Raw genomic sequence first — 24,558 nt, 5'->3', positions numbered from 1 at the left:
GGACAATAACAATAGCCCCTACCTAGTACTACTAATCGTAGTACGCGGAGGTTGTATTGATTTTAATGAGACAGAACATGTAAACTACTTAGACTAGCACCCAGACTATAGTAAGTGCTAAAGAAAAGTTAGCTATTAGTGTTTCTTTTCTACCCATCTCGTGTGACTGCCCGATTCTCAAGATTTTACCAGTCAGGAGAGAAAGCGCAGAGTTTTAAATTGGCCATCGCCCAGTCCAACTGCCGCGTGGAACGGTCATTCCACTGGCGCCCCGTCACCCGCAGTGCTTGGGGGTGAGCCAGTGTCACAGCACATTACTGAGGTCTTCAGGCTGCACCAGGCCTTTCTTTTAGTGTCAGTTTTGTGTATTTGGGTTTTTCTGGCACCGAGGAAAGAAGATCACTCTGGTGCTGTTTCTGCTAGGGGTAAGGGAGACTCCTCTTCCACTCCAAGGGAAATGTCCAGGAGGCCTCCGACAAAGTACATCCAAAGGGAGACTGGCCTTGTTTTCTAACTAGACTGAAAACAGGTTGATTTATTAATACAGTCGATGCAAAATGCCAGGAGGAATTAAGACCTCAGAAAACAGACTTGGAATTATTCCAGTTCGGCCTTTATGAGTTAGCTTATTTCTCTTTTTTAAAAGTTCCCCAAGACCCTGACTTGATCTGTAATGTTTAAATTCATAGATGAATGTACAGATTGATTTATATATGAACACATATGATAAATATGTCAAATTGTTAATTCTGGGTGACAGGATGAAGGGTGCTTCTAATGTATTATTTTTATTTTTTTACATTTTAAATCTTTCTCAAGATAATTTTTCAAATGCCTCAGTTATCTGAATAATTTTCTGCACTATTCCATCCAGAGACCTTTGCTATCTCATGCCGGTAGGAGGGATGTTCTTTCCCCCAACGGACTACAAAACTGAGACGCAGGGTACTGAATAGCAGCAGCACGTGTGTGAAGCCTCAAGCATCTCCAGATGTCACAAGAGGGTTCACAGCACACTCCCTGTTGTGGGCACACAGTGTGTAGGGTGCTTAGAATGAATTCTGCCCAGGGCATATTGAGGACATCGCAAATCTGGGGATCAATCTGTTCCAACACCTAACCTGCTGCTGTTGGGGTCGCTTCTGCCAGCAGCACACACCCCAGTGCTGGGCTGCAACTGCTCACAACATGGACCCTGGAAGCCACTCTCCTCTGTGGCAGGGCCATGTCTATGTCAGTAACCCCAACCGCTGGCTGACATAGGCAGAAGTGCCATTCCATAAACCAGTCAAATCCTATGTGCAAAGAAGTCAACTGTAACGTGCCACGTGGGTAGGCATCCTCCTGCCTCTGTTAACCAAAGAAACACAAGTTGGTGTTTCTTAAAACTCTATATCCCTCTGCATCCCTCCCTTCCCCCCACAGAACACGGGACTTCTCTACTTACTCAGTTAAAATCCCACTTAACAAGGTGTTGGGTGAGATTTAACAACTCTTACAGGTGATCTTGGAACATGCAGACTGGAGCTGCTGACTTCCGATTATGTCTCTGTCACTGAGGCATGAAAAGTCGGGGAGCAAGGTGTCAATATCCACCTTTATTTGTAAGCAGCTAAATCCTCTTGTCTGAAAACATTCTTCCGCCTTGACTATGAAATAACCAATCTGGAAACAGCAAAATGTTCACATATATAAGCAGCTCACTGAAGCCCTAGAGTAGCTCTGGACCTGTGACTATGTCAGCAGGGACCTGTCACTATGTCTGTGCTTTGCCTCCTCTAAGACCACCAGCCCCAAAGGAGCTTGTCATACCGTCATGATCCTTTGCAAAGACTTGCCAGATTAAACAAAATTCGGCCAGCACCACTGAAGATATTAAAGTGGGAACAAGTACTCTTAAAACCACTTATAATGAAAGGAACGTCTTTGTTATTTCATTCATTCAGCAAATGTTTACTGAGTACCAGCTGTGGTGTAAAAGCACATGCTTAGGGACTGAATATAAATACTTAGTCCCTGCCTCTGAGAAACCTCCAATCAAGTGCAGAGAGCCAACCGACACCTACCATGAGTGCACAGAAGCGCTGGAGAGATGGGTTACACATACCTTTACCTGTTTTATGCAAAATGAAAGAATCCTGCAGGATTAAAGTACTCGCACTGGCATGAGGCTAGGCCAAACTCGGGTCCAACCACTTAACCTACTGTTTTCGAGGTAGGTCAGATACAGTCAGTTCTGAGTGATAATTGTCCCATCATTATCATGCACTAGGAAATGCACTATGCATTGCTTCAGTTAATTATAAAATGAAATTACATTCCTCGAACTCTTTCCCAAGTGAGGGAGCGGGGTACAAGCCTCGAGGTGTTGACTTGCTGGGTACCAAACGGCAATCAGCCGGGGCTTGTACATTACCAGGGCTAAGACGCCAAGCAGAAAATCCACAATGGAGAACTGACACCTGATGCTCACTACAGATCATCCCAATCATCTGCTAGAGCTTTCGTCCATCAAAAAAAAAAAAGAAAAGAAAAGAAAAAAAAAGTGACTAAAAAGTACTGATCTCACTTGGGAAGAGGAAGAAAGTTTCAAATAAACTTCTAAACTTCAACCCTTTATCAATACTTTCAGGAGATCTCTTTGAAACAGCAAGGTGACTTTCATCTCTCCAATAACCTTATGTAACCTCACCTGGAATGAATAATGTGATTGCAACAGCATTACTCTGTGAAGCAGCACTCCTTCCAGTCCCCCACTGAGCTTATGCATCTACCAGCTAGGTGAAAATTTGGCATTATTTTTAAAGCTAATTACCAGCAGGTTTTTGAGACAGGTGGAATGGATTTCTGTCACCTCCCTTCTGCAGAGTAAGCAAAAGCTTCACCAGGTGACTGGCAGGAGACTGCATCCTGGTCCCTTAGGTCCTGGGCAGCCTCTACGATGTGGTGGGCTTCCATTTGGTGGCCTGTCCTAAGCAGCAGCAGCCTGACATATGTGTGTTGCTGGAAAAGTTTCTTTAAATCTTGATTAGCTGCTCCTTGGCTGGATGGTACTGACAGCAAAAGCCATTTTCCAAAGCAGTAAACACTAGAATCAGAATTAGGCTTGGCATTTGGGAGATCCCTGTGGAATTTATGGGTTGGCCTAATGGGGAAGGAAGATTTTATTTTCAATCATTTGTTACCAGAGGGATCCATTTCATTGAGAAAAGAGAAGTCAGTATTATTTCAATAAACCTTTGTTTTCTAACCATTCCGACCTTTCCTGAGGAGGGTTTAAAAATTCCAAAATCAACTTTATTTTCAAACCCAAGTCAGGCTTCAGGCAGCCACCTATAAGAACAGAGTATGAGGTGATAACTAAAGAAGGAAATCATACCACCTCATTTCTCTTAATTCCTCTTTTTGCAATTAGATATTTATTTTACTGGTCCCTGAGAAAAGCGAGATTGACATGGGAGGCGAGGCAGAGAAGGGAGGGTACTACGAAATGGTAAAAGAAATGAAAATAGACCAGTAAGGGAAAACTGAATGGAAGAGGCCAATTTGTTTATTTTAACAGTGTTTGCCATTCCAGGAGGCTTGCTGGAGTTCCTTCCTCCAATAGCTGGCTTTGGACCAACATTTGAAAAGTCTTAGATCTTTGGAAAGAAAGATTTGGACAACAAAGTTGTTTTATCTGGGAGGGCAACTAGTTTACTCAAGAGTTCCAGGACTTTGGTTTTGATGTTATTACCTTGGCCTAAGCTTCTCTGTCCCAGGCGGTCCTGGCTGTGTTTACTGATTTAACAGGGCGACTGGGAGAACCCGCGAGGGAGGAGGCTTCTCTCCAGAGGAGGCTGCTCCACTTAGCTGGATCACCTTATTACCTGGGCACCTTGAAGACGACAAAGATGGGGAAGAGTCAAATAATTTTTAAAGGTCCTATCTCTCGACACGCAGAAGAAGGAAACAACACTTCTCTAACTTACTCCCCAAATAGACACCGCCGTGGATGTTCTGCCAAGGAGTGATGCGAAAGTGTGTTCCAAAGTGAAATGTAAGCTTGGCCCAGTGCCCGGCTCTCGGCTGTATTTTGCACAGAGAGCTGCAGGCTGGCGTACCAAAGGAGCACATTTCTCTCCATGTGACTGCGAGAGCCAGGCAGCCCAAGCAGATTTCTTTGTGTTAATAAAATGTGATCTCTAGACTGTACACACTAGCAGCCCTGGGAAAACGTGAGCCAGAGCGAAGGACCCAAGGAAACCCATCGCCCTGGCTGAAAAGGGACCGCAGTTGCCTGCAAACTCACTCAGTTGCATTGAGGCAAGGCATTCCAGGCCTGGCAAATGCAAAATGAAAACAGTCAGAGATGAAAAGACATGTCAAGGGCTCGCGTGAACGCTGCTTCAGACATAAAAATAATCCATGGAATCGCGTCAAACATGATCCTGTGCAAATGTTCTTTCTTTCTTGGTAGGCCATAGACCAGAGTCCTTTACGTACGCTTTCTCAAGATTTGCAGTAAACGTGGGATCTAAGGTACTTTTCCCACAAAACTGAGATCACTCCGAATAAGGCAGGAGTCTGACTCTAGGTTAAACTGTGTATTCTGGTCTGATATAAGGTGTGGCAAATAAGCATATTTCTACTCCCTCACCCGACGGGGGTGCGGCAAATGCAGTCAACTTTCTATGAACCTGTGCAACCTTGGGGAGGGACTCAGGCCACCCAAACAATCATGGTGGGAAGGGCTGGACCTGAGAAGCCCGCTCCTGCAGGCAACTCCTGCCTCCTTGACACTGTGGCCTTGGCCTCCTCTGACCTCAGGAGGGATCCACTGCTCAGTGTCTCAAGCCTGCCAATCTCCATTTTTGGTGGTGGTGGAGGGTCTACAGGCTGAAGAGGAAAGGGGAATAGCCGCCCTTGCTCACTGGGCCTTCTTTCGACATATTAGATCACGAATCTCTGGGACTTTCAAATTCACTATGCCTTGTAGCCTACTTGATCTTCACAATTTAGAGTGTGTTGGGCTGAAAGCTGGCGGGGGCAGAACACCAGGACTTCTGGGAGATTCTGAACTTCCTAGGGACTATTCTGGGGATTGTAGGACTTTATGGGCCAATGGGCTCCTCTGGTTGAAGGGAGTGGCAGGTCCTAGAAGACAATGCTCCTCTCCCTCTGTAGGGGAGCCCACCCCCAGGCTTCCTGACCATGGGTAGGCAATCAGCCATAACCAGCTAATTATGGAGCAGCTGAATTAATAAGCCCCTCCCAGGCCCAGGTGAGCCTTGACCTTTGTTAATCTGCAAACCAGTTAATCTGCCTCAGGATAATTGAAAGTTAATTTTACTCAGAGCTCAAGTGCAGCCATTGGAAACAGGAGGAAACCGCAGAAGCAGAGGAAGTCAGGTCCATTCCCTGTGAACTCTTGGTAGATTCTCCACAGACAATGTTTAACCCCAAGTCCACTTCACCCCACTGGCTCACATACTCCTGGACCTAGCCCTTGTCACGCAGGTATTTGCTGTCTTGACAGAGCAGGTTGCAAAGATCCTTTAGTACTTGTCCCTCCACTGGGCAGAAGATCAAGCCCTCAGGCCAGGACTGCTTCCGGTGTCCTGGAAAAGTGTTTTTCCGCGACCCTGGCATGTACTGTCTTGCTCTGTGAGAGAGACTTATTTTGGTTAGATTAACAGAGAGAAGCGAAGAAGGGAAGTCTGTTGACTTTACTGCCTGGTCACAGGACAGGAACTGCAAGTGGACAGAAGCTGTAATTCCACACAGTGACCTTGATGCCAGGGAGCGCGTAGTAAGTGCTCAACAAAATGCAACTATGATTGTTCCATGGATGCAGTTCACAGACTGAACGTTAGGAGACAGAGATCTCTGAGACGTTTGGCTGGCTACAGGAAGCATGTTGGGGGAGCTGTGAAAAGCACTACACACCCCCTCAAGTGTTCTTTAGAAGAATTTGAAGAGTTCGAACATCATCAGAAAAGCAGATCAGTACCATAAAAACATAAAGCGCATTCCAAAGGTGAAGAAAAATGAACTTCTGAATATCGATCAGTTCCATATAACTAAGTACACTGGTTAATTCTCCAGAGCCTTCCTAAAGAAGGTAGCAGTACTTCTGTTTTAAATATCAAGAATCACAGTGTGTGGAATACTTGGGGCCCAGCCTCCTGGTCCTTCCAAGGACTGGGTTTCCAGGGAATGTGCAGCCATGACCGCTGACCACAGCCTGCCAGGCTCTGTGGTTTGAGGCTAGAGCAGTCAGCACCCAAGCCTGTGCTCCACGGGATCCACGGAAATCTGATGGAGACTGCTGGAATTACAGCTTCTGTCCACCTTGCTTGCAGTTCCTGTCCTGTGACCAGGGAGTAAAGTCAACAGACTTCCCTTCTTCTATTCTGTCTGTTAAGCTAACCAGAATAAGCCTCCCTCACAGAGCAAGACAGTACGTGCCAGGGTCGCGGAAAAACACTTTTCCAGGACACCGGAAGCAGTCCTGGCCTGAGGGCTTGATCTTCTGCCCAGTGAAAGGACAAGTACTTTTAAAGGATCTTTGCAACCTGCTCTGTCAGGACAGCAAATACCTGGCACAAATATTATCCCACCTAAGCCCACGGCAGACATTCTAATTAATCACAGAGCTCTTTCTACTGAGCCCAGATCCAGCCTCTGTCTTTCAAGATGACATTCCGGGCACCTAGTCCACGGAAGCCAGCTGTGAGATGAAACCCACTACTAGGGGAGGTCCTACAAACCTGAATCCAGCCACCCAGAGGAGCAGCAGCCAAAGGCACCGCTGGCCACTATCCTTCTAAAAAAGTTACCATCAAAAGACTGAGCTGTGGGCCTTGGGTGGGGGTGGGGGTGGTTCCCTTCTTTTCTTCTTTAAAAATTATTTTGTCTGGTTAATAAACCACTGTTAAAAAATTCAACCCTTGGAGCAATGATTCCAACCAGATAACTTGCTCTCCGGGTTACTTTGGAATGCTGAACACCAGACAGAAGCCAGTGGTTCCCATTCAGAATGAAGGCCATTTTAAAAGAAATAACTAGCTTTAGTGCCGTTTCATTTCCTCCCCAAAGGTGTCAAATGTCTTTTGCTTTGTAGCTTTAGTTTTCAAACTCTGTCATCCTTTATGAGCGGCAAAATGCCCAAGTCTTAATCCATCTACTTGTTCAGGAGCAGTATCATCGCCCCAAGAGGCTTGATGGTTTTCACACTAAAATTTGAATGTTAGTCTTAGAACAAAGAGTCACAGAGCTAAAAATAGCACCCATGCTTTACAGATAAAAAAACTGAGGCCTTGAGAGATTCCCTGACCTGCCTAGGGACACACAACCCAATCCTGGCAAACCAGCTCTAAAACCTGAAGCTCTTAGGAAACGGCCTACCTTGCAATTGTTGCTACATGTTTTCCTCTCTTGCCACCTAAAACCCAATGGAAATAATAATGCTAACCCAATTTAAAATTTGATTTGAATTTTATTTGGCAAATTTTCTAACTGGCTATCTTATGTTATGACATATTGATAAATTAGAAGGACACAGATTGTTCCCATCTTACAGATGAAGAAGTAAGACCCAGAGGCTGATGACTTGCTTAAGGCTATACTTCTAATTAATAGCATAGCTGGGACTATAAACGAGATCTCTCCGTGTACCTAAGGAAGCCCCGTGGAGCTTGCAAAGACTCAGCCCAGCAACTCAGAACTCTGGAAGTGAGACTCCAAAGACTGAACTACAGTTGCATTTTAAAAAGGGATCTTTAAGTACCAGGGTCTCACTCTGAATTAAAACCTAATTGAGTTACCACTCTGACCAGGCACAGTCCCAGGTCCATTCACTGATTAGCCAATTTAATGTAATTTAACCCTCATGAAATAGGCTGTCACGTTCCAGGTGAGAAACGAGGGGATGAGAATTTGAGTGACTTGCCCAGGATATCATGAGGAGCCCTTCGACTTCAAACTCAGTTTAGTTGCTAAAGGATCCGATAGCGATCTTTTGATGTTATTTGATCTTCTCTGAATATCTTTATGAAAGCTTGTTATTTCTGCCTTGAAACTGATTTCATCCTGATCTCCATGGTTTTTGGCCACTGAGATATGTCCAAATGTATTTTTAAGCTGCCTGTAATCAGAATGAAAGGGATGATGAAGGAAAAAAAAAAACAAACAAACAAAACAAAACATACTTTGGCAATGTATCTGCAACATTCAATCCTCCTGGGAGCAGACTAAATTCCAGGAACCAGTATCATTTCTAATATGAGTTGATTTCCTATAGCCTCTTACGTTAGTGCTCAGCACCATCCTAGCTTTAACACATAATGGGTATTGTTATGATTTCATCTACATTTAGCTGATTTAAACTTAGGAGCACTGTACCCACTTTTTATAAAACTCAGAGATATTTGATTGGATGTAAAAATGCTGAGGGAGCTTTAGCTGGAATCAAACGTTCCTCTCAAGAGGAGAAAAATCTTGCCTAGTTTGATGCTGATGTACTTTGTTATCCTTAAGACAGGTCTATGTACCTTTAAAAGCTTTATTCTTCCTCTACCCATATGTGTGGAGTATACAACATACTAAATCAAGACTCATGCCAAGAACTTCACATTTCTGATCTGGTTGAAAATAAAGTCATATCAGGTTAATCCTAATTATTAAATTAATCATCTCTTAGTTGTCCCCTTTGTCTAAAAACTATTTTCATACATTTTCCAAATAATTTACTTTTGTTTTCTCAATCTCCTCACGTTTCCAGAAACTCCACTCTGGCAGAAGCATCCATTTTTCCTGTCTAGATTCATCCCTGCCACGTTCCCATCTCGTGGGAGAGCTCCGAAGGGAGTGTCTGTCTGAGAGATCTACACTAGCGGGGCAGAAGGCCAGGGAGCTGGCTGCCAATGGAGACTCACTGCCCTGCCTCTCCCCGCTCAGCAGCACCTCACCAACGACCAGGGGAGGGGGTCAGTCCTCCACATCATGACCCAAAGGTGTCACCAAAAAGAGAAAAGAAGAAACCCCAGGCACAAATCGGACAGCATGCTGGAAAAGCTTGAGAGCACTAAAGGAAGCACGTATAACAGCCGTCTCCAACCTTTTTGGCACCAGGGACCAGTGCTCCTGGGAGAATCTAACACCTGATGATCTGAGGCGGAGCTGAGGTGGTGATGCTAGCGCTGGGGAGCGGGTGCAAATACAATTGAAGCTTCACTCACTTGCCTGCCACTCACCACCTGCTGTGAGGCCCGGTTTCTAGCAGGCCACGGATTGGTACCGGTTGGCAGCCTGGGGGTTGGGGACCCCTGATGTATAAGTTCCATTTAACCCTTTACCCACTCATGGTCTTTTAGGCACAGACAGAGGCTGTTGCACTGTCACAGGACATTGCAAGCTAGAGCATGTCTTTTCACAGACATCAATACACAGGATGCTCACCACTCCGCCTCTTCACTTCCCTTTCTTTCCTACAATGACTTGAAAGGTAGGGAGCAGTTCCAGGCCATCATCGCTATAGCACAAGCTGTGCTCCTATTTAGGTGTCCACAAGATGACGACAGAGGAAGAGAAGAAATAATAATCATAGACCACAAATAAAAGTGATGAAAGCTACCACTCATCTATTGAGCACTGTTCTATGTACTTTACATGTATCATCTCAGTGACCCCTCCAGGAATCCCCTGGAGCAGATATTATCAGCCCCACGGAAGAGTGACAGAGCTGGTAAACGGCAGAGCCAAGATCTAAGCCGAGGCCAGAGGTCTGGCCAGTGCATTATGTGGCCCACCAGTGAGGAGAAGGGAAGAATGAGTGGAAGCCGCTCTAAGAGATGATTATTTCATTAGTAACATTCCAGAGAAAACTATCCTCATTGGAGATTGGTCTATGACATCCTCTCTGAGGGCAGGGAAATAAACAAAAATACTCTTTTGATTCCGTATGATATAAAAATTTAAGTTTAAAAACGTGAAAATTTGGTGGGGTGGGGCAAGTGGGGGAGGCGGAAGACAGAGATAAACTGCAACAGTTTGGTGGGAATACTAACCCAAATTACTGAAATGTCAAATGACAGAAATTGTCTTGCTATTCACTAACATACAGTGATTAAGAACATCAACTTATATACACACGGTTAAGCTCTTTAAAGCCTATTTTGTACTCAAGTTAAATGTGCCTCCTAAAATTATGTTTGCATAATTAATGTGTTTGGCAATATCTTTTATAAGAAAGACAAAGGTAATAATTTCAGTTTAATCAATTCAAGATAAAAAAATCACAAAATTTGAATCAATGAAATGTTAGTGTCGGGCAAGCTTGTGGGTAAAAAGAGAAACAGAATATAAGTAAACTCGAATTGCTCCATTATATCTAGTTTTTGTAATAGTGAAACTTCCTGTCATTAATCTTCAAAATTCTAAGGAATCCAATAACTAAAAACCATGAAATGGCTTATTATGTTTGGGTAAATTTTACTTACAATGTTAAAAATACTGATTTTTTGACATGGATGTAAATATTTTAAAAATCAGTCAGGTATTACTGGCCATTTGAAATAAACATATTTCAGATGCTACTGGGAAAAAAAGATACCCACCTCCTCCGGGAAAGCATATTAACATAAAGAAATCACATGCAATAAAATAAATTCTATGACTTTCTTACAAAGTCAGTTCTACAAATTTATCTTCTCTCGTTCTCAGAAACTCTACAAGGCTTTATTTCTATCTTTACATTTTATATTACCTATTCTTTCCTTCAGTGGACTTTGGTCTTTTAAAAGCAATATTATTTTGACTGGATCTGAGATCTTTTTTTTTTTTTTTTTTTTTTACGATTTCTCTACTAAAAGCCTCCCTCATCTCTTTCAGTGATACTAAGCCCACAGCATAATGAATCCATTCCAAGGTGAATTAAGTCTTCTGTTCAATCCTTACAACGGATGGAGTTTAATTGTTTACCACTCTCCTTAGAAGAATTCTTCATATCTTGGGGTAGTGCGGTCTCTGTTCTGGGTAATCTGATTACTGCATATCTAGATGATCTTGTTCATCTGGTTTACAGCACGGATTCCCATTGGTCAGGGCCTGGTGGCATCCTTCCTCAAACAATTCAATTCAAGAGGCATTTACCGTGCATGAATGGACAGCCTTGCTTAACTCTTTCCATTAAGAGCAGAAGCAGCAATGAGACCTTCCTTCTCTGCTGTACTGTCCATGCCCAGGTTCCACAGCAAAGAAGTCGAAGCACACTGTTACCCAGGACTAATTAGAAAAGAAAGCATTGTTCTTCCCCACTCAAGGAGTTCCTGCCAAAGCACTTATTTCTGCTGATCCATTTATGCAATCCCACTTTCTGAGAGAACATTTTGTCACAGATGATTTAGTGTTGTAGCTCCCTTGAGCATCTTTCTGTAGCATGCAATCATTGTTTTCAGGAATCTAGGGTCTCCCAGGCAAGATTTGAGAGAGAAAGAGGTTTAATTAGTCATGAGCCATCTCTGATTGTAAGACCCCAAATTCCAAAGCATTCTTCCAAAATCATTAATGAAAAAAAAATCCTAGATTAAACTTCTAAAAACAAAACTTTTAGGAACCTTGAATGACAGTGGAGCTGAGTAATTTTTCAGGACACAAAATGAGACTGAATTCCCACTATGAGTTGGAAAGGTAGGGAGTTGAGACGGTAATGATATTTGTTAAAGTCAGAAAAGAAGGAAAACATTTTAGGAATTTTCACATTAAGTCGTGGCGTGTGTATCCACCAGAAGCCAATTTAACAGAAACAAGTACTGTATAGTTTTCCCCCAACAGACACTCGATTCTGCCAACACTCCTGTAATTGTCTACTATACATAGCTGGAGGTGAAATTGCACACATTGACTGTTATTTTTTATTTAAGTGAACCAGTTTGGGTTATGACAACTCCTCCAGCTCTCTGCAATCTTGGCTTGATGTAGAGCACACTTCAAGGATACCTGAGCGAGTCACTTCATGCACGTGCCACTCAGTAGCCCCTATCCCTTCCCCCAGAGCTTGTCTCCTCCCACAAAGTCCCCTTCCTCTGGCAGCACTTCCAATGACAAAACACACACGCACCAAGTATCCACCATATCTAGGCATGATGTGCAATTAATTCTAGTTTCAGGGAAGAGGGAAGCTACAAATACAAGGTCAGGACTCAAGAATGCAAAACTGTAATAATGATTCCTTTGTCTCTCAGGAGTAAAATTAATAAGCTGGCCAGAAACTTAGCTAAGTATTTTTAGCTTGCTATTACTGCTGCAGGTAATCCTTATAAGCGAGTGCCACTTGTATCACTGAGGCATTAAAGCGTCTTTCTCATTCTCTCTCACACACATACAAAAAAAAAAAGTGTGCGCACACACTCATTGAAAGCAATACGACATACTTGTGTGCAAACCTCGTAAGCTTTATAAAATAGAAGCATTTGAAGTAATGAATGTTAATGGATTGGATTTATTAAAATCTATTTTTCTACTCCTATGAGACCAGGCCTGCTTTTAGACTTTTAAATTCTGAACCATTCAAATCCCTCAAATCATTTCCTTGCCAAAGAGTGTTTCCCCCAATCACCAAAATTACGGGCTTTATAAGTGAAACCTAAACCCTGTGTTTTTGAATTACTTTCTCTAGATCATTAGAACATTGTGTTTTGAAAAGCTGTTTGATGTTCAAGCGAGAGTATTTATTTTCAAAACAATAATAATAAGGAAGTCCCGGTTTGCCAGAGGAAACTATTGTGAAGTATCTAAAAATGTTTCAGATCCAACCTTGAACCCAAGTGGAAATGTCCACATGCCACTTCCCTACTCAGAAACCTTCTGTGGCTCCCCACTGCCTGCTGGATAAAGTTCAAGCTCTGTAGCCTGGCATTCACGAAGCTGCCACCCTGGCTGGCACCTACCTCTCCAGACTCATCTCCCTGACTCCCTCACTTGAATTTTCTGCACCAGCCAAATTGGATCTACACCTTGTTCTCCATATACCCCAAAGGCATTCCTGCCTCTACACCTCTGCCCACTTACCATTCTGGCTCCACCACCTCTCATTCCAGGCCCAGCAGAAGGTCCAACCCTTCCAAGAAGTCTTGTCCCAGGCACTCTTGCCCTGGGCACTGGCTGCTTCCTGTGAGGTCTGGCAGATCTTATTGTCTGCACTGCTCCCTTAAGTTTTTACTCATTTTCATGCTCTTTTCAATAGGTATTAGAGGCCTCCATGTACCCATCATTTGACTCCAAGAACATGCTAGTTTGACCTGTCACTCATCCTTTTACCTAAAAGTCTATCTTCCTTCCTAAATTGCCGTCTCCTTGAGACCGGCAGCCAAATCGCGCCCCTGTCTGTCTTCCCCAGGGCACAGCACAAAGCAAAAGCCGATGCTATTTCTGGGAACCGTCCACATTGCTTCTCGCTCCTCCAACTTCCTCTGTTGCTTTCCTATCTTCATATCACTTACTAGAGAAAAGTAACTGACCGGCTTTTGGTGGAGGTTGGCCTACTGTGTGCAGGCACCACGCTGGACCCTTCATGCACATTAGCTTTGGAAAGCTCACATAAAACCGCCAAAGAATTTACTTTGCGGATGAGAACATGAAGGTTCAGAAAGATTAAGGAGTTACCTATTACAGGACCATTTGGGGAAGGAGGAATCAATATTCTGGAATGCTCGTGTAAAGTCTTGCTTGTAAGCGGGAAAATGAACCAGACTAGACCTTTCTCCTCTTCCAGCAGCGTAACATGCCTTTACGAATTTTTTTACCCCTGAGATCATTATATTGCCTTCAAGTTTAATTATTAATGCTTATTATTAAAATTGCAATGGTAACATTGACTGGCTTTCTAGCAAACATGTCATGCAGAAACCTTCTAATCAAGAGATTCTTTGAACTGCATTTGGTTTGTTTGATTTTTTAATCTCATGAACAAAGAGGAATGAATAAAGGTTACAGTTATCAACCCAAAGTTACCCAAAACTCAGAGGCTAAAAGGGCAGGCAAGACTAGGCAGAGAAGCAGATGAGAAACTCAAATTCCCTGACCAGAGGCCTTAATTGGCTAGAAAGGGAAAAATGTGGAGACTCCAGTGCTAGGTCCCTCTGTGACAAACGAGGTCCCATGGTAGTGAGGCCGCCTCTCCCTGCAGCTAACCATCACCGAGCACTTCCTGTGTGCCAGACACCGTGCCAAGTATTCTGCATGCACGTTGGCTCGCATGACCTTCAACAATCCTATGAGGCAGGTCCAATGACTATTCCAAAGTTCCAGATGGGAAATCAGAAGCTCAGATCATTTAAATGACCTGCCCGAGATCATGAGCAAGCATGACAGAGTCAGAATTCACATCCAGGCTTGTTTGTCAGGTCTTGTGTTCTAAATCATTCCTACATTGCTCATACAGAACTGTGTCACAAACATAGGACATTCTGACAGATGTTGTGAAGGTGAGCCAGCAGGCAACTATGTCTTAGGGAAATTTAAGTTTATTCCAAAACAATGGTTTAGTGGCTTCAGGTCAAGACATTTGCTGAGAGAATACCAAATATTATAATAAATGAAAAATATTCTCAACCATTTCCACTATAGAATCAAATCGAGACCCTGTACCTCTCTGTCCCTCTCTCGTACATTTGTTTCCAATGTTTTTTAAATCTTATTGCTTCCCTTACTACCTTCCTTCTTCCCTCTATTTTTACTGCTGAGACATAAAAAATGACTCTTGGGTAAAAGTGATTAGTGCTGGTTGGAAAAGACGTTTCTGAGAAACCTAATAAATCATCGCTGTCTTTTCATCCCCTGGCTTTCTACATTAGGATGTTATCAAGGCTTTTTTCTTCCTGCTTCCCCCGCCCCTTTCCTTCTCCTCTACCTAGTTCTGTCTTTATATTGCTATTTTTCTAGTCTGGTAAGCACAGTGCTGAACTAAAAAGACTCTGCCAAGACCCTTGGCAGGAGTTGGCCTGCAGGAATCCTGCCCACCTCATTGTCCAGAGGACAAGGCCTCTGGGCTGACAGGCAGGAGAGGGCTGACTGTGGGGTCTGGCCGCAGTGCCGGAGGGAGCAGCTTTCCCTGGGATATGAAGTGCCACACAGAGCTCAGCTTTCTCATGCCAGGGTCAGGGCTACGATTTCTTGCTGGCACTTGCTGTAGTTCACCTGGGAAGGGAAGCGAGGTGGGGCGGGGGTGGGGGTGCGGTGGCGGAAGCCAGCCAGCACACCTCCCAGAACTGGGCGAGCTCCACAGGGCACAGCCACGTGCGTGAAGCACACGGTCACGCAGGCAGGCAGCCAGGGTTGCCGGGGCTCACACGAGAGCTGGAGCGGGGGTGGGGCCTGGGCACCCAGCGAGCAGTGCGAGTGGCTGTCTCCACACTGGCAGAACAGGAGGCGCAAACCCAGAAGCGATGCTGTTGGGTTAACATCAGGGAAGGGCCTTGTCCTAACCCAGAAGAAAAGAGAAAAGTCAGGCAGGCTACAGAGAATAAGGACCGGGCCTGCCGGGAAGAAAATGCATGCCCTGTTTTTGAAGAGAGACAGGGACTGGATGAAATAAATCCCAAATGAAGAACGGGGGTCAGGAATAGAGTCGTCTTTTCCCTACTCCCATGTCACTGGCATCATACCAGTTTCAGGCACTAAGGATTCATGTGCCCCACGATGTGCCGTCCTCTGTCACGTGCTATCTTATTTAACTCTGCTAAAACCCCATGGCAGGGGGAATATTTATAGTCTCCATTTTATTGATTAGTACACAAAGCCAGCCAATGTGGGTCCAGGAAGTGAACTCTGGGTCTAGGGTATATGCTCTTAACCACCAAGTCGCCTTGCTTTCCATATCAATCCCAAGGCTGTTCTCTGCGAGGCGTGGTGGAGAAGATAAACTCTTACGAGAAATAGAAAAAAGTCTTCCTGCCTCTAAAACAAAGCTGACACTCTCCCCTTGATCCTGATCCTGATTCATTTCCAAAATGCTTGAGGCACAGTGTATAGTAACTATCAATCATGGCGCTCTCAACCGACAGACATATCAATATGCTGGATGGGAAAATATATGAACTGCCCGTCCTGAAGGGGAGGGAGAAACTGAAGCTTCATCTCATGAGGCTGGGAAAGGCGAAAGGACCTCCCATAACCCCAGAACCACGAGCACAGAACTCCCCTCCGTCATTACTCAGATGACACGGCCAGCGTCTTCCCTCCACACCACAACCTATCACAAGGGAAGGTCAACAGAAACAAAATACCGATTCCATCGTGCAAAGGTACAAAGGGTTCTCCCCCAGCTCTCTGCTCTTCTTGTGCCACCCACTGATGTGCTCCTGTTCCCACACACCACAATGGAAGGCTTTCGCTTCACTCTGTAACCAGCCTTCTTTCTAACCCGGTCTCTGTGCTCAGACCTGCAGAGAGAGCCTTCTTAATTCTCAGCTGAATATGGGTCTAACAGTGCTAGGACACCCCCAAGCTACTCAAAGAAAAACCACCAGAGGAAACGTTTTCAACTCTGGCTTTACAAGCATGTGATTTAAAAATAACTCTGCCTTTGTCTGCTATAGATGACTTTCCCTAAAGGGACTGCTGTCCTTAAAGCAATTGCTCAATTCTCAGGGCAAACAGATTCTTATTTTTCCAGCACCCAGTCCGTCCTTCCAGGAGAGCGCTCCCAAGTACCACCTTTGAAAGCATCTGAAATGCAAGCACTGAAGCGGTCAGGATGACTCCTGCACCTCTGCATCCAGGACGCTGCCCCTCAGGTGACTAAGCAGCCCAACCAAGCAGGTGGCTGTACCATCCAGGAACTAACTATCCGTCTTCTCTCTTCACTGAGATGTCAGCCCAGACAGCTTAGTAATCACCCCACAGCCACAGGAAGTTTCAAAGGATCCCTGAGTTATTTTATCAAGGAAAGTATATTCAGATATTTGATTCATTCTTTGATCAGACAGCCAGACAGAAGAGTAAGGATTGGTGCACAAAATAGAAAAGGAGGTTTGGGGCACTGATGGTAAACAGTACAAGAATTCACAAGGATGCTCACCTTATCGTACTAAGACATGTCTTGGACAGACCTAGAAATGCATAATGTGTCACCTTGTGGCTTTGTGTCCTTTCAACCAGACAGGTAGCACTAATAATACAGTATTACTAAGCAAAATTTGAAAGATGCAAATAGCAGAAAATAAATGTTTAATAAAATTACTCTGCAATTATCTGCTTAACCTGATAATTTTCAGTTTTACCAACTGAAAATGTATAACTATGTTCTTATTACCATTATATTTCTTCTTGACAATCTAATGTCTCCTGACATTCTCAAACATTCTGCCATAGAGCATTACAAGAGGTAAAAAGCATCTATGTGTGTGACAGGATCCTGAATTAAGCCCACTATTTTGCTGTCCAATTTGAAAGTCTACATCAGTAGTTCTCAATAGGGATGATTTTGCCCCCAGGGGACATGGGGCAGCGACTGGACTCATTTTTACTTGTCACAGCTAAATTGTGTGTGTGTGTGTGTGTGTGTGTGTGTGTATGCGTGCGCGCGCACGCGCTAATGCTGTTAAACTTCTAAATGCACAGAACAGTCCCCACAACAAAGATTTACCTGAAATATCAATACTGCCAAGGTTGTGAAATCCTGATCTAGACTGAAACTACGCGATTCCCAGAATGCTCGAGGCTACATTTGTGCTCTTCCCTTCTGAGGACTTGTTTTCCTCAAGATTAACTTGGTATTTCTATTCTGGTCACCACTGTGATTACATAGAACAGTTAAGGACTTTTTCCTTTTTCAGGTTTGCTTGTGATAGACCATCCATCGAGTCCGCATCCCCTAGAATTTTATTTTATATTATAATCTTTATAATGACCAACATTGTATAAACAGCAGAGGATTGTTTTATCTACATTTGGTATGTAAAGAAGAGCTTTCGCCGTCTTCCTTTATTCGTTAGGAGTATCTTTGAGTTTTCAATTCAAAGAAGACTATTTTGAAGTGCATGTCCATTATCGAAAAAGACATTCAAATAGTTTATGCCTATTTTTTTTCTTTTTATCTTCTTTATGTCTAGATCCCAGTGTCCCCTTTGATCCTAGTGCCTTTCTTTCCTCCACAACCTAACAATTGACATCCACTGAAACTCAGGAGTCCTTTGCTGTGGATTGCAAACATGATTGAGGCATCTCAAGTTACTGAGAGTCACTGATGAATACTGATTCTAATGAGCTCTGATGAATGACTTTTAAGGAAACCTCAGATCCCCAAACCTTGATTGTTGATTCTCAATAGGAACTGAGGTGTGGGGGACTCGATATTTGCATGCCTCCTGGGACAAAATACATTATTTCTAATGTGGTATATTATGTATTTGGCAGAGGATTGAGAAATACCTGTCAATTGGTCATGTTAGGGTTAAAACACTCCAACCCAATAACTATTGGTAGCTGTCTTAAGAAGTTATATACTGTACCTAATGACTTTAAGAAGGTATTTCAGAAGAGAGGGAGTGAAATAAATGACAAAAGTTGACAAAGATATAACAATAATCATAACTGCTCTCATTAATAAAATAGCATTAGTCATTTGACCCTTTATACATATTATCTCTAACTTTCACAATAACCCAATCAAATAGAACTTATACCATTCTACACAAAGGGAAACTGAGGCTCCAGGAGGCTGTCACTTTATAAAGTCACCCAGCTACCAAGTGGTAGGTCTCATTCTGCAGGGCAGAATGACTAAGGCGTAACTGTGCCTTCTCACTGGGTCTCTGTCCCCTTCTCCCTGGTTATTTTCCATTTCGAATGTTATTTACTTTGCTGGTTGTCTGTTCCTGGGAAGAAATTGAAGACAATGGCACTATACCTTCTAAGGAATAGGGGCTTAGGTTCACATAAAAGAGTGTTTTCTCAAGCTTCTGCAGCCTCCTGGGGCGGTCAGCGGTTAGGACTTCATTCCATTCCAGCCAGTAGTCCTTAGTTATAGTTCAAAGTAGGTTTTAGAGAAGGGGCCAGCAAAGAGAGATTTGCATGAGAGAACTTGAACTCCAATATTAATATATCAAGGCAGGGGTATCCTCTTCCTCCTTTGCATCATTTCCTTCCATTTTAATCCTGCTCTGTGTGTCACAGAAATTCTACACGAGTTGAGGACACAGAGTTCAGGAATGATCTCTGGCACAAGTCTCCCATTGTCCTGCTTTCTGTCTTCCCCTGCAGCTAAAGGCCTCAGCTCTGCGACCTCCCCGACAATTTACCTGTGAATCTTTGTTCCTGGTTACCTGGGCACATAAAATGGCCTTTCTTCCCGTTCGTTTTGTACTGTACTACAGGGTGCTAAAGGCATGAAGCCAGAGCCGCCTCAACTTGTGTGTATATCTGAGCATTTAGCAGTGAGTTTTGAAGTACTGGTCATTTCAGGTGATGTTTTTCTGTAATATTTCGACATCATTTACAGCTGACCTTGTGACCTTGAAGGCTTTGATAAAAATGGATTAAGTGTGATGGACAGATGAAAATGTAAAAAAGAAATGTAAGAACAATTTGGTGTGTAGGACTACTGAAGAGAGAAATATGGGGTCTAGTGCTGAAAAAGGCTAAGCCATGCTTAATATGAGAGCTGCTTTTATATTCCGTTTCTCAATCAGCGACAACACAAGATGAAAAGAAGAAAAAAGTATCTGCCCCACACCCCTAACTTTTTTTTTTTCGTTTAGGCCAGAAGGGAATGAATGCAGGTAAACCACAGCCTTAGAGAGTCTACCCAAAACATTCAGCAAGATCCTATGATCTGTGTATTTGGGGAATGTGGAAAAGAGACAGGAGATGAGACAGATGCCTGAATTATCCGAATCATTTACTGTAGGTTGGTATTTCTTAAACTGAAGTCCTTGAATCAGCTTTCAGGTGGCTGGTTAAAAATGCATATTTCTGGGCCCTTGCCCCAGACCTGAGAAGAATTTCTAGGGTAGGTCCATAGAGTCGGCATTTAGCTGACTCCCCAGGTGATACTGATGCTCGCTGAAGTGAGACAACCAGTGCTGTGAGTGAGATACAAGATTCCTCTTTTACAGTGAGCTAAAGTCCTCCGATTAAGACCTTTATGCCACCTCCACCCTGGCCCTCCATTTCACCCTCCTCCCCATCTGGAGGGAGAGGCTTCCAAGAGTTTACCTGGTCTGATGGGGCTCTGCATACAGTTCGGGGACGGGATGCCAGGGTGAATGGGTGCAGAGGCCCGACTGCTGAGGTCCATGACGGAGGGGGCAGCTGAGGAAGCTGGCTGCAGCCCGGGAGGGTGAGGGCTGTGGTCATGCTGAGGGCTAGGGGGGATGCCATTTTCCGACAGAAACTCCTCCAGGTCCATGTATTCCAACTGGAAAGTATCTCCATCATAAGGAAGAGTTTTGTCCCATAGCGTGGGTCCCAGGAACGCCGACTGGGGGACTGCCGGGCTATTGCTCTCATCATCCAGCTTCTTTTCCTTGTCTTTATCTTTATTAAATGCTGCAGGAGAAGAGGAAAAGTTGGACTTTAAAAAATAAAAAGTGTCACTTTTTTACCATTCCTCCTGGCCGCTGCTATAAAACTACTTGTCACAAATGCCAGGGTTCTTCTCTGGCTGCTGGCTCTTGTGGATCTAGAGTTAAAAGTTCAGGCAGGACATGGATCTCTGCCTGTTTTTTTTACCATCTTCCTATTTACTTTGGAAAGCAAGCACTAGTCCTCGGGACAGGGCTACAGACCAATCTAGGGTATAAACAAGAGAGCACAAAATTCAGGGCATGATTTGAGGAGACAAATAATTTAATATACACTGGGAAAATAACACCTGCAATTACATTCAATTGCTGTGATTTTTAAGAAAACAGGCAAAAACCAGGCATGATTTGGCATCCAGGAAGTTCATTACAGTAACAATATGAAGTCATTCAGACTTGGAAAGCCAGTAAGTTGGTGATTCTAATTTTGGCAAAGTAGGAACTCTTCAACCTTCTTTGAAACCATGTATTGAGCATCTACTATATTTCTAGTTTTTTCCATACGTTATCTCCAAAAATCTCATAATCAACCTACAAATAGCAATTAGCTCCATTTCCAGTGAAGAAATGGAAGCTCTGTGCTTTGAAGGACCTTGTCTCGTATTGGCAGAGAAAACAATTTCCTGAGCCCACATGTGTTTGCTTCTAAAGCCCCTGCGCTACACTGTATTTTGCAAAAGTTTTTTTTTTAAATACAAAGTGTTATCTTCCTCCCCTTCCCCCAATCCGATTCACAAAAATTACACAATGTATGTAACCTGTCAAAAGCATAGCTAATGGAAAAGGTGGTTAGTCTACATACCTATGAAGAATGTATGCAGCTATTTTTACCTGGAAGTATTGCCCAGCCAATGAGGTCTTTAACCAGCGCTCTCAATTTTGCCAGTCTAGTACTCAGGCGCCAGTGCAATCTGGGATTAAGGAATTTGGTTTCTGAGTTTCTTCCTCAGAGAATCACAGCCTCCACTGCCATCCATTCTAATCCTCTACAGTCTCATCTCCTAGGAATCTGACTTAAAACACCCACAGATGCAAAAGACTGCAGGCAGCACCTTCCTCCCAAGTGCTACTCCTTAAAGGAGAATTAAGAAGGAAGCTGTGCTCTGCAGATTAAGAACCAAAGCCCTCAACTCTTGCAATGCAACAGGTTGGCCCCTGCTAGGAAAGAAGACAGGAGTACACCCGAGCTATTTGGAGCCAAATGAGCTTCCAAGACTTTACACCATGAACCGCACGGTCCGTATTTGCTGTGGGATAGAAATCACAAAACCCCAAATGACATCCCTGGAGGCACCAGCTAAGTCTTGCGCCTCCTCGCACGACCCCTCCTGTCCTGCTCCAGCCAAGGTTGTCTCGGGAAGGTTTGGGACTTACCAAGAAAAGGCTCAAGCCAGAGGAGGCTCCTGCGCGGGTTACACGTGAGCCTGCTCCTCTCTCCCCTCCCACCAGGAAAGTGCACGGGGAAAGTGTCAGCGCTGGAGGCGTGCACGGCTTCCCGCCGAGAGACCACTCCCTCCACCCCGCCGGCCCCAGCCCTCACCCCCCTTTCTGAATTACCCTTCCACTGGAGAACATGCGTCTCCGCTCACACCTCGTGAGTTCCCAAATACTCATCAATACACAGAAACAACAGTACGATCCCAATACCCAGCCCTCCGGGCGGTGAGATCCCCCAACAGGCCCCCACCCGTATGGGAAGCAAGCCTTCTCGTTTCTCCTCCCAAGCCCGCGAAGCTCTCCCCTCGCGCAGGCGGTTTCACTCGGCGGGCGGATAAAGCCTTAATCTAGGAAACGACCTGTCAAGTCATATCTCCCACCTGTGCCGCGGGAGCTAGACGCCGGGGGGCTGGGCCGGGTTCCCAGCGTTATTTTAAACGCTGCTCAGAGAGGGCGTCCCCCCTTTTTGAGGAAGAGGAGGGGTGGGGTGATGGGTGAGCTCCTCTATTTCATCAAAGCAGGGCCAGGGGGACAGAGATGAATGCTCCAGCAAGCCAGTGTGGGTGCCTGGCAAAGGAGGGATCCCAAGATCCCTTCCCAGAGCGGGGCAGCCAGAAGGGCAGCGCTCACCGTCTTCGTGATGAAGGGGGAGCTTCAGCGGGTTCTCCAGCAAGGACCTGAGCACGCCGTAGGGAGGCGGGATAAAGGTGGGATTCAGGGGGAGCGGTCGGGACATTTTCTTCGTCGCGATGCACTCAAATATTTTTCTTTAAAAAAAAAAAAAAATACTGCCCCCAAAATGTTGCTGAGCTTTTTCTTCCGTCCTTTGCCAAAAGTACTCTCTTTCAAGGCGGTGGAGACAAGGGAAGAAAAAAAAATCAAATCTTTATAAATACATTTGAGTAAGAAAATAAAAAACAAAAAACTTTCGGGTTCCCAGTGCGGACGGTCTCCGGAGAGCGCACCAAGTGCCTGTGGGCTACTCGGCGACGAGCAGGATGCTCTCACCTGCCTTGAACCCTGGTTTTGCAAAATGTTCAAAATTGCAAAAAAGAAAGAAACAATTTGCAGACGGCTGCAGAAGGGCGGAAGACACCGCACTGCCGTGGCCCTGTCCCGCCAGCACCGAGGCCGCGCGCCGTCCCACCCCACCCCCCCTCCCCGCGCCGGCCGCCGCTGCTCCCCCGCGCTCCGCGGCCCCGCAGCGCCTGGCTCAGCGCATCCGGCCGCCCATGTGCCGCGGCCCTGACAAGAGTGACGTCAGGGCCCGCACCGCGCGCCGATAGGCGTGCAGGGGGCGGGACAAGGCGCGGCCCCGCCCACCCACCCCGCCCATTCCGTCCTCCCCGCTGCCGCCTGTTTATCGTAGTCGCGCGCTCAGATTTTTCCGGACCATGCAGAGCTGGAGGCTGCAAATGGACAGGTGCTGCAACCTCTGGAACATCGACCTGAACTGAGAGTCTGACTTTTTCAGGGTACAAAAAGAAATGAGGACTATATCTCAGTAGTTTTCAACCTGGTAATAACCTGGGGAGTTTGAAAAATCTCGATGCCCAGACCGTATCCCAGATCAATTAAGTCAGACCCCTGCGCTGACATCCAGGCATCATTAGGTTTTAAAGCTCCCGGGTGGTTCCAATGAGCAGCCAAGTTTGAGAACGATGGGTTTAGATCGAATTGAAGGTACATACTCTTCTAAATATTTCTCCTGGCTCCAGTCAAGCTCATCGCTTCCTCTCCAGACCCGCTCCCACAACCACGGGGAGAGGGGGGAGGAAGAAAAGAGAAAAAAAAAAGAAAAAAGAAAAAGCTACTTGCTGTAAATTCTAATGAGATACAGAAAATAGAGTGGAAAGGGGAGCCCGGGACAAAGCACTACAAACTATTTCCCACACTGTCATGGGGGTATTAATAGGGGTACACAGTTGCCTGAAATTGAATGAGGGCAGAAGGGAGACGCACACATTAAATGGGATTTTAGGAATACTTTCTCTAGGAGAGTACAGAGGACCTCCCTGGGTCAAGTTACAAGGTCTGCACGGCAATTAAAATAATCTTGTAAAGGGTTCCTTAAAGGAGCCTCAACGTTCCTTGCAATAGCAGCAGGGGCTCCCTCTGTCAGTTTGAACCGCCTCCTCCAGCGCTGGTGGAGCCCCCTCTCAGCCTTGGGGCGGGGGGCTATGGCATCCAGGCTTAGAGACCTCCAGGCAAGCTGGTTCTTCCCCTTTCTCCCCGCACCTCCTCGCTAAGATTCGGGTAGCACAATCTGGGGAACTGCCTGCAAGAAAGAATGGGCACAATTTAAAGACAATGTTCTTTCAGCGAGACATAAAGACCTCTATAAAGGCTAAGTCCCTGGGGTGTGATGTGGTGGAGTCTTGGTAGGTTCTACCTCCCTGGAGCCCCCAGGAGGGAAGTGTAAGAGAGAAGGCTCCTGGACGCCAGGACACCAGGAGGGCCACATGGGCGCAGGGTGCACCAGGCAGAGTGACTTCTGGCAGATGCCTTTCCCTCTCTGAGCTGCAGTTTCCTCATAATAGGACATACGATCAAATGA

General features: G+C 45.0%; 1 protein-coding gene across 3 annotated transcripts in view; it reads right to left on the bottom strand.

Moving 5' to 3' along the window:
- The window catches only part of HLF (HLF transcription factor, PAR bZIP family member), a 49,768-nt gene extending 26,568 nt beyond the window's left edge, over window positions 1-23,200 (bottom strand). Inside the window, exons 1-2 of one of the 3 annotated variants that reach the window (XM_039885694.1) lie at window positions 22,632-23,200; window positions 20,197-20,529 (exon numbers count right to left, since the gene is read on the bottom strand). In XM_039885694.1, coding sequence (XP_039741628.1) covers window positions 20,197-20,529; window positions 22,632-22,737 — 439 coding nt within the window. In that variant the 5' untranslated portion in view covers window positions 22,738-23,200. The remainder of the gene's footprint in view (window positions 1-20,196; window positions 20,530-22,631) is intronic. The other 2 variants (XM_039885695.1, XM_039885693.1) reach the window with 2 other exon arrangements.
- Between the last annotated feature and the right edge of the window lie 1,358 nt (window positions 23,201-24,558).

This window comes from Pteropus medius, unplaced genomic scaffold (genome assembly GCF_902729225.1).
Source record: "Pteropus medius unplaced genomic scaffold, Ma_sr-lr_union100, whole genome shotgun sequence".
NCBI classification, from domain to species: domain Eukaryota; kingdom Metazoa; phylum Chordata; class Mammalia; order Chiroptera; family Pteropodidae; genus Pteropus; species Pteropus medius.
Note: the sequence above shows the minus strand (reverse complement) of the source record. Positions and strands in the feature narration are given on the sequence as shown.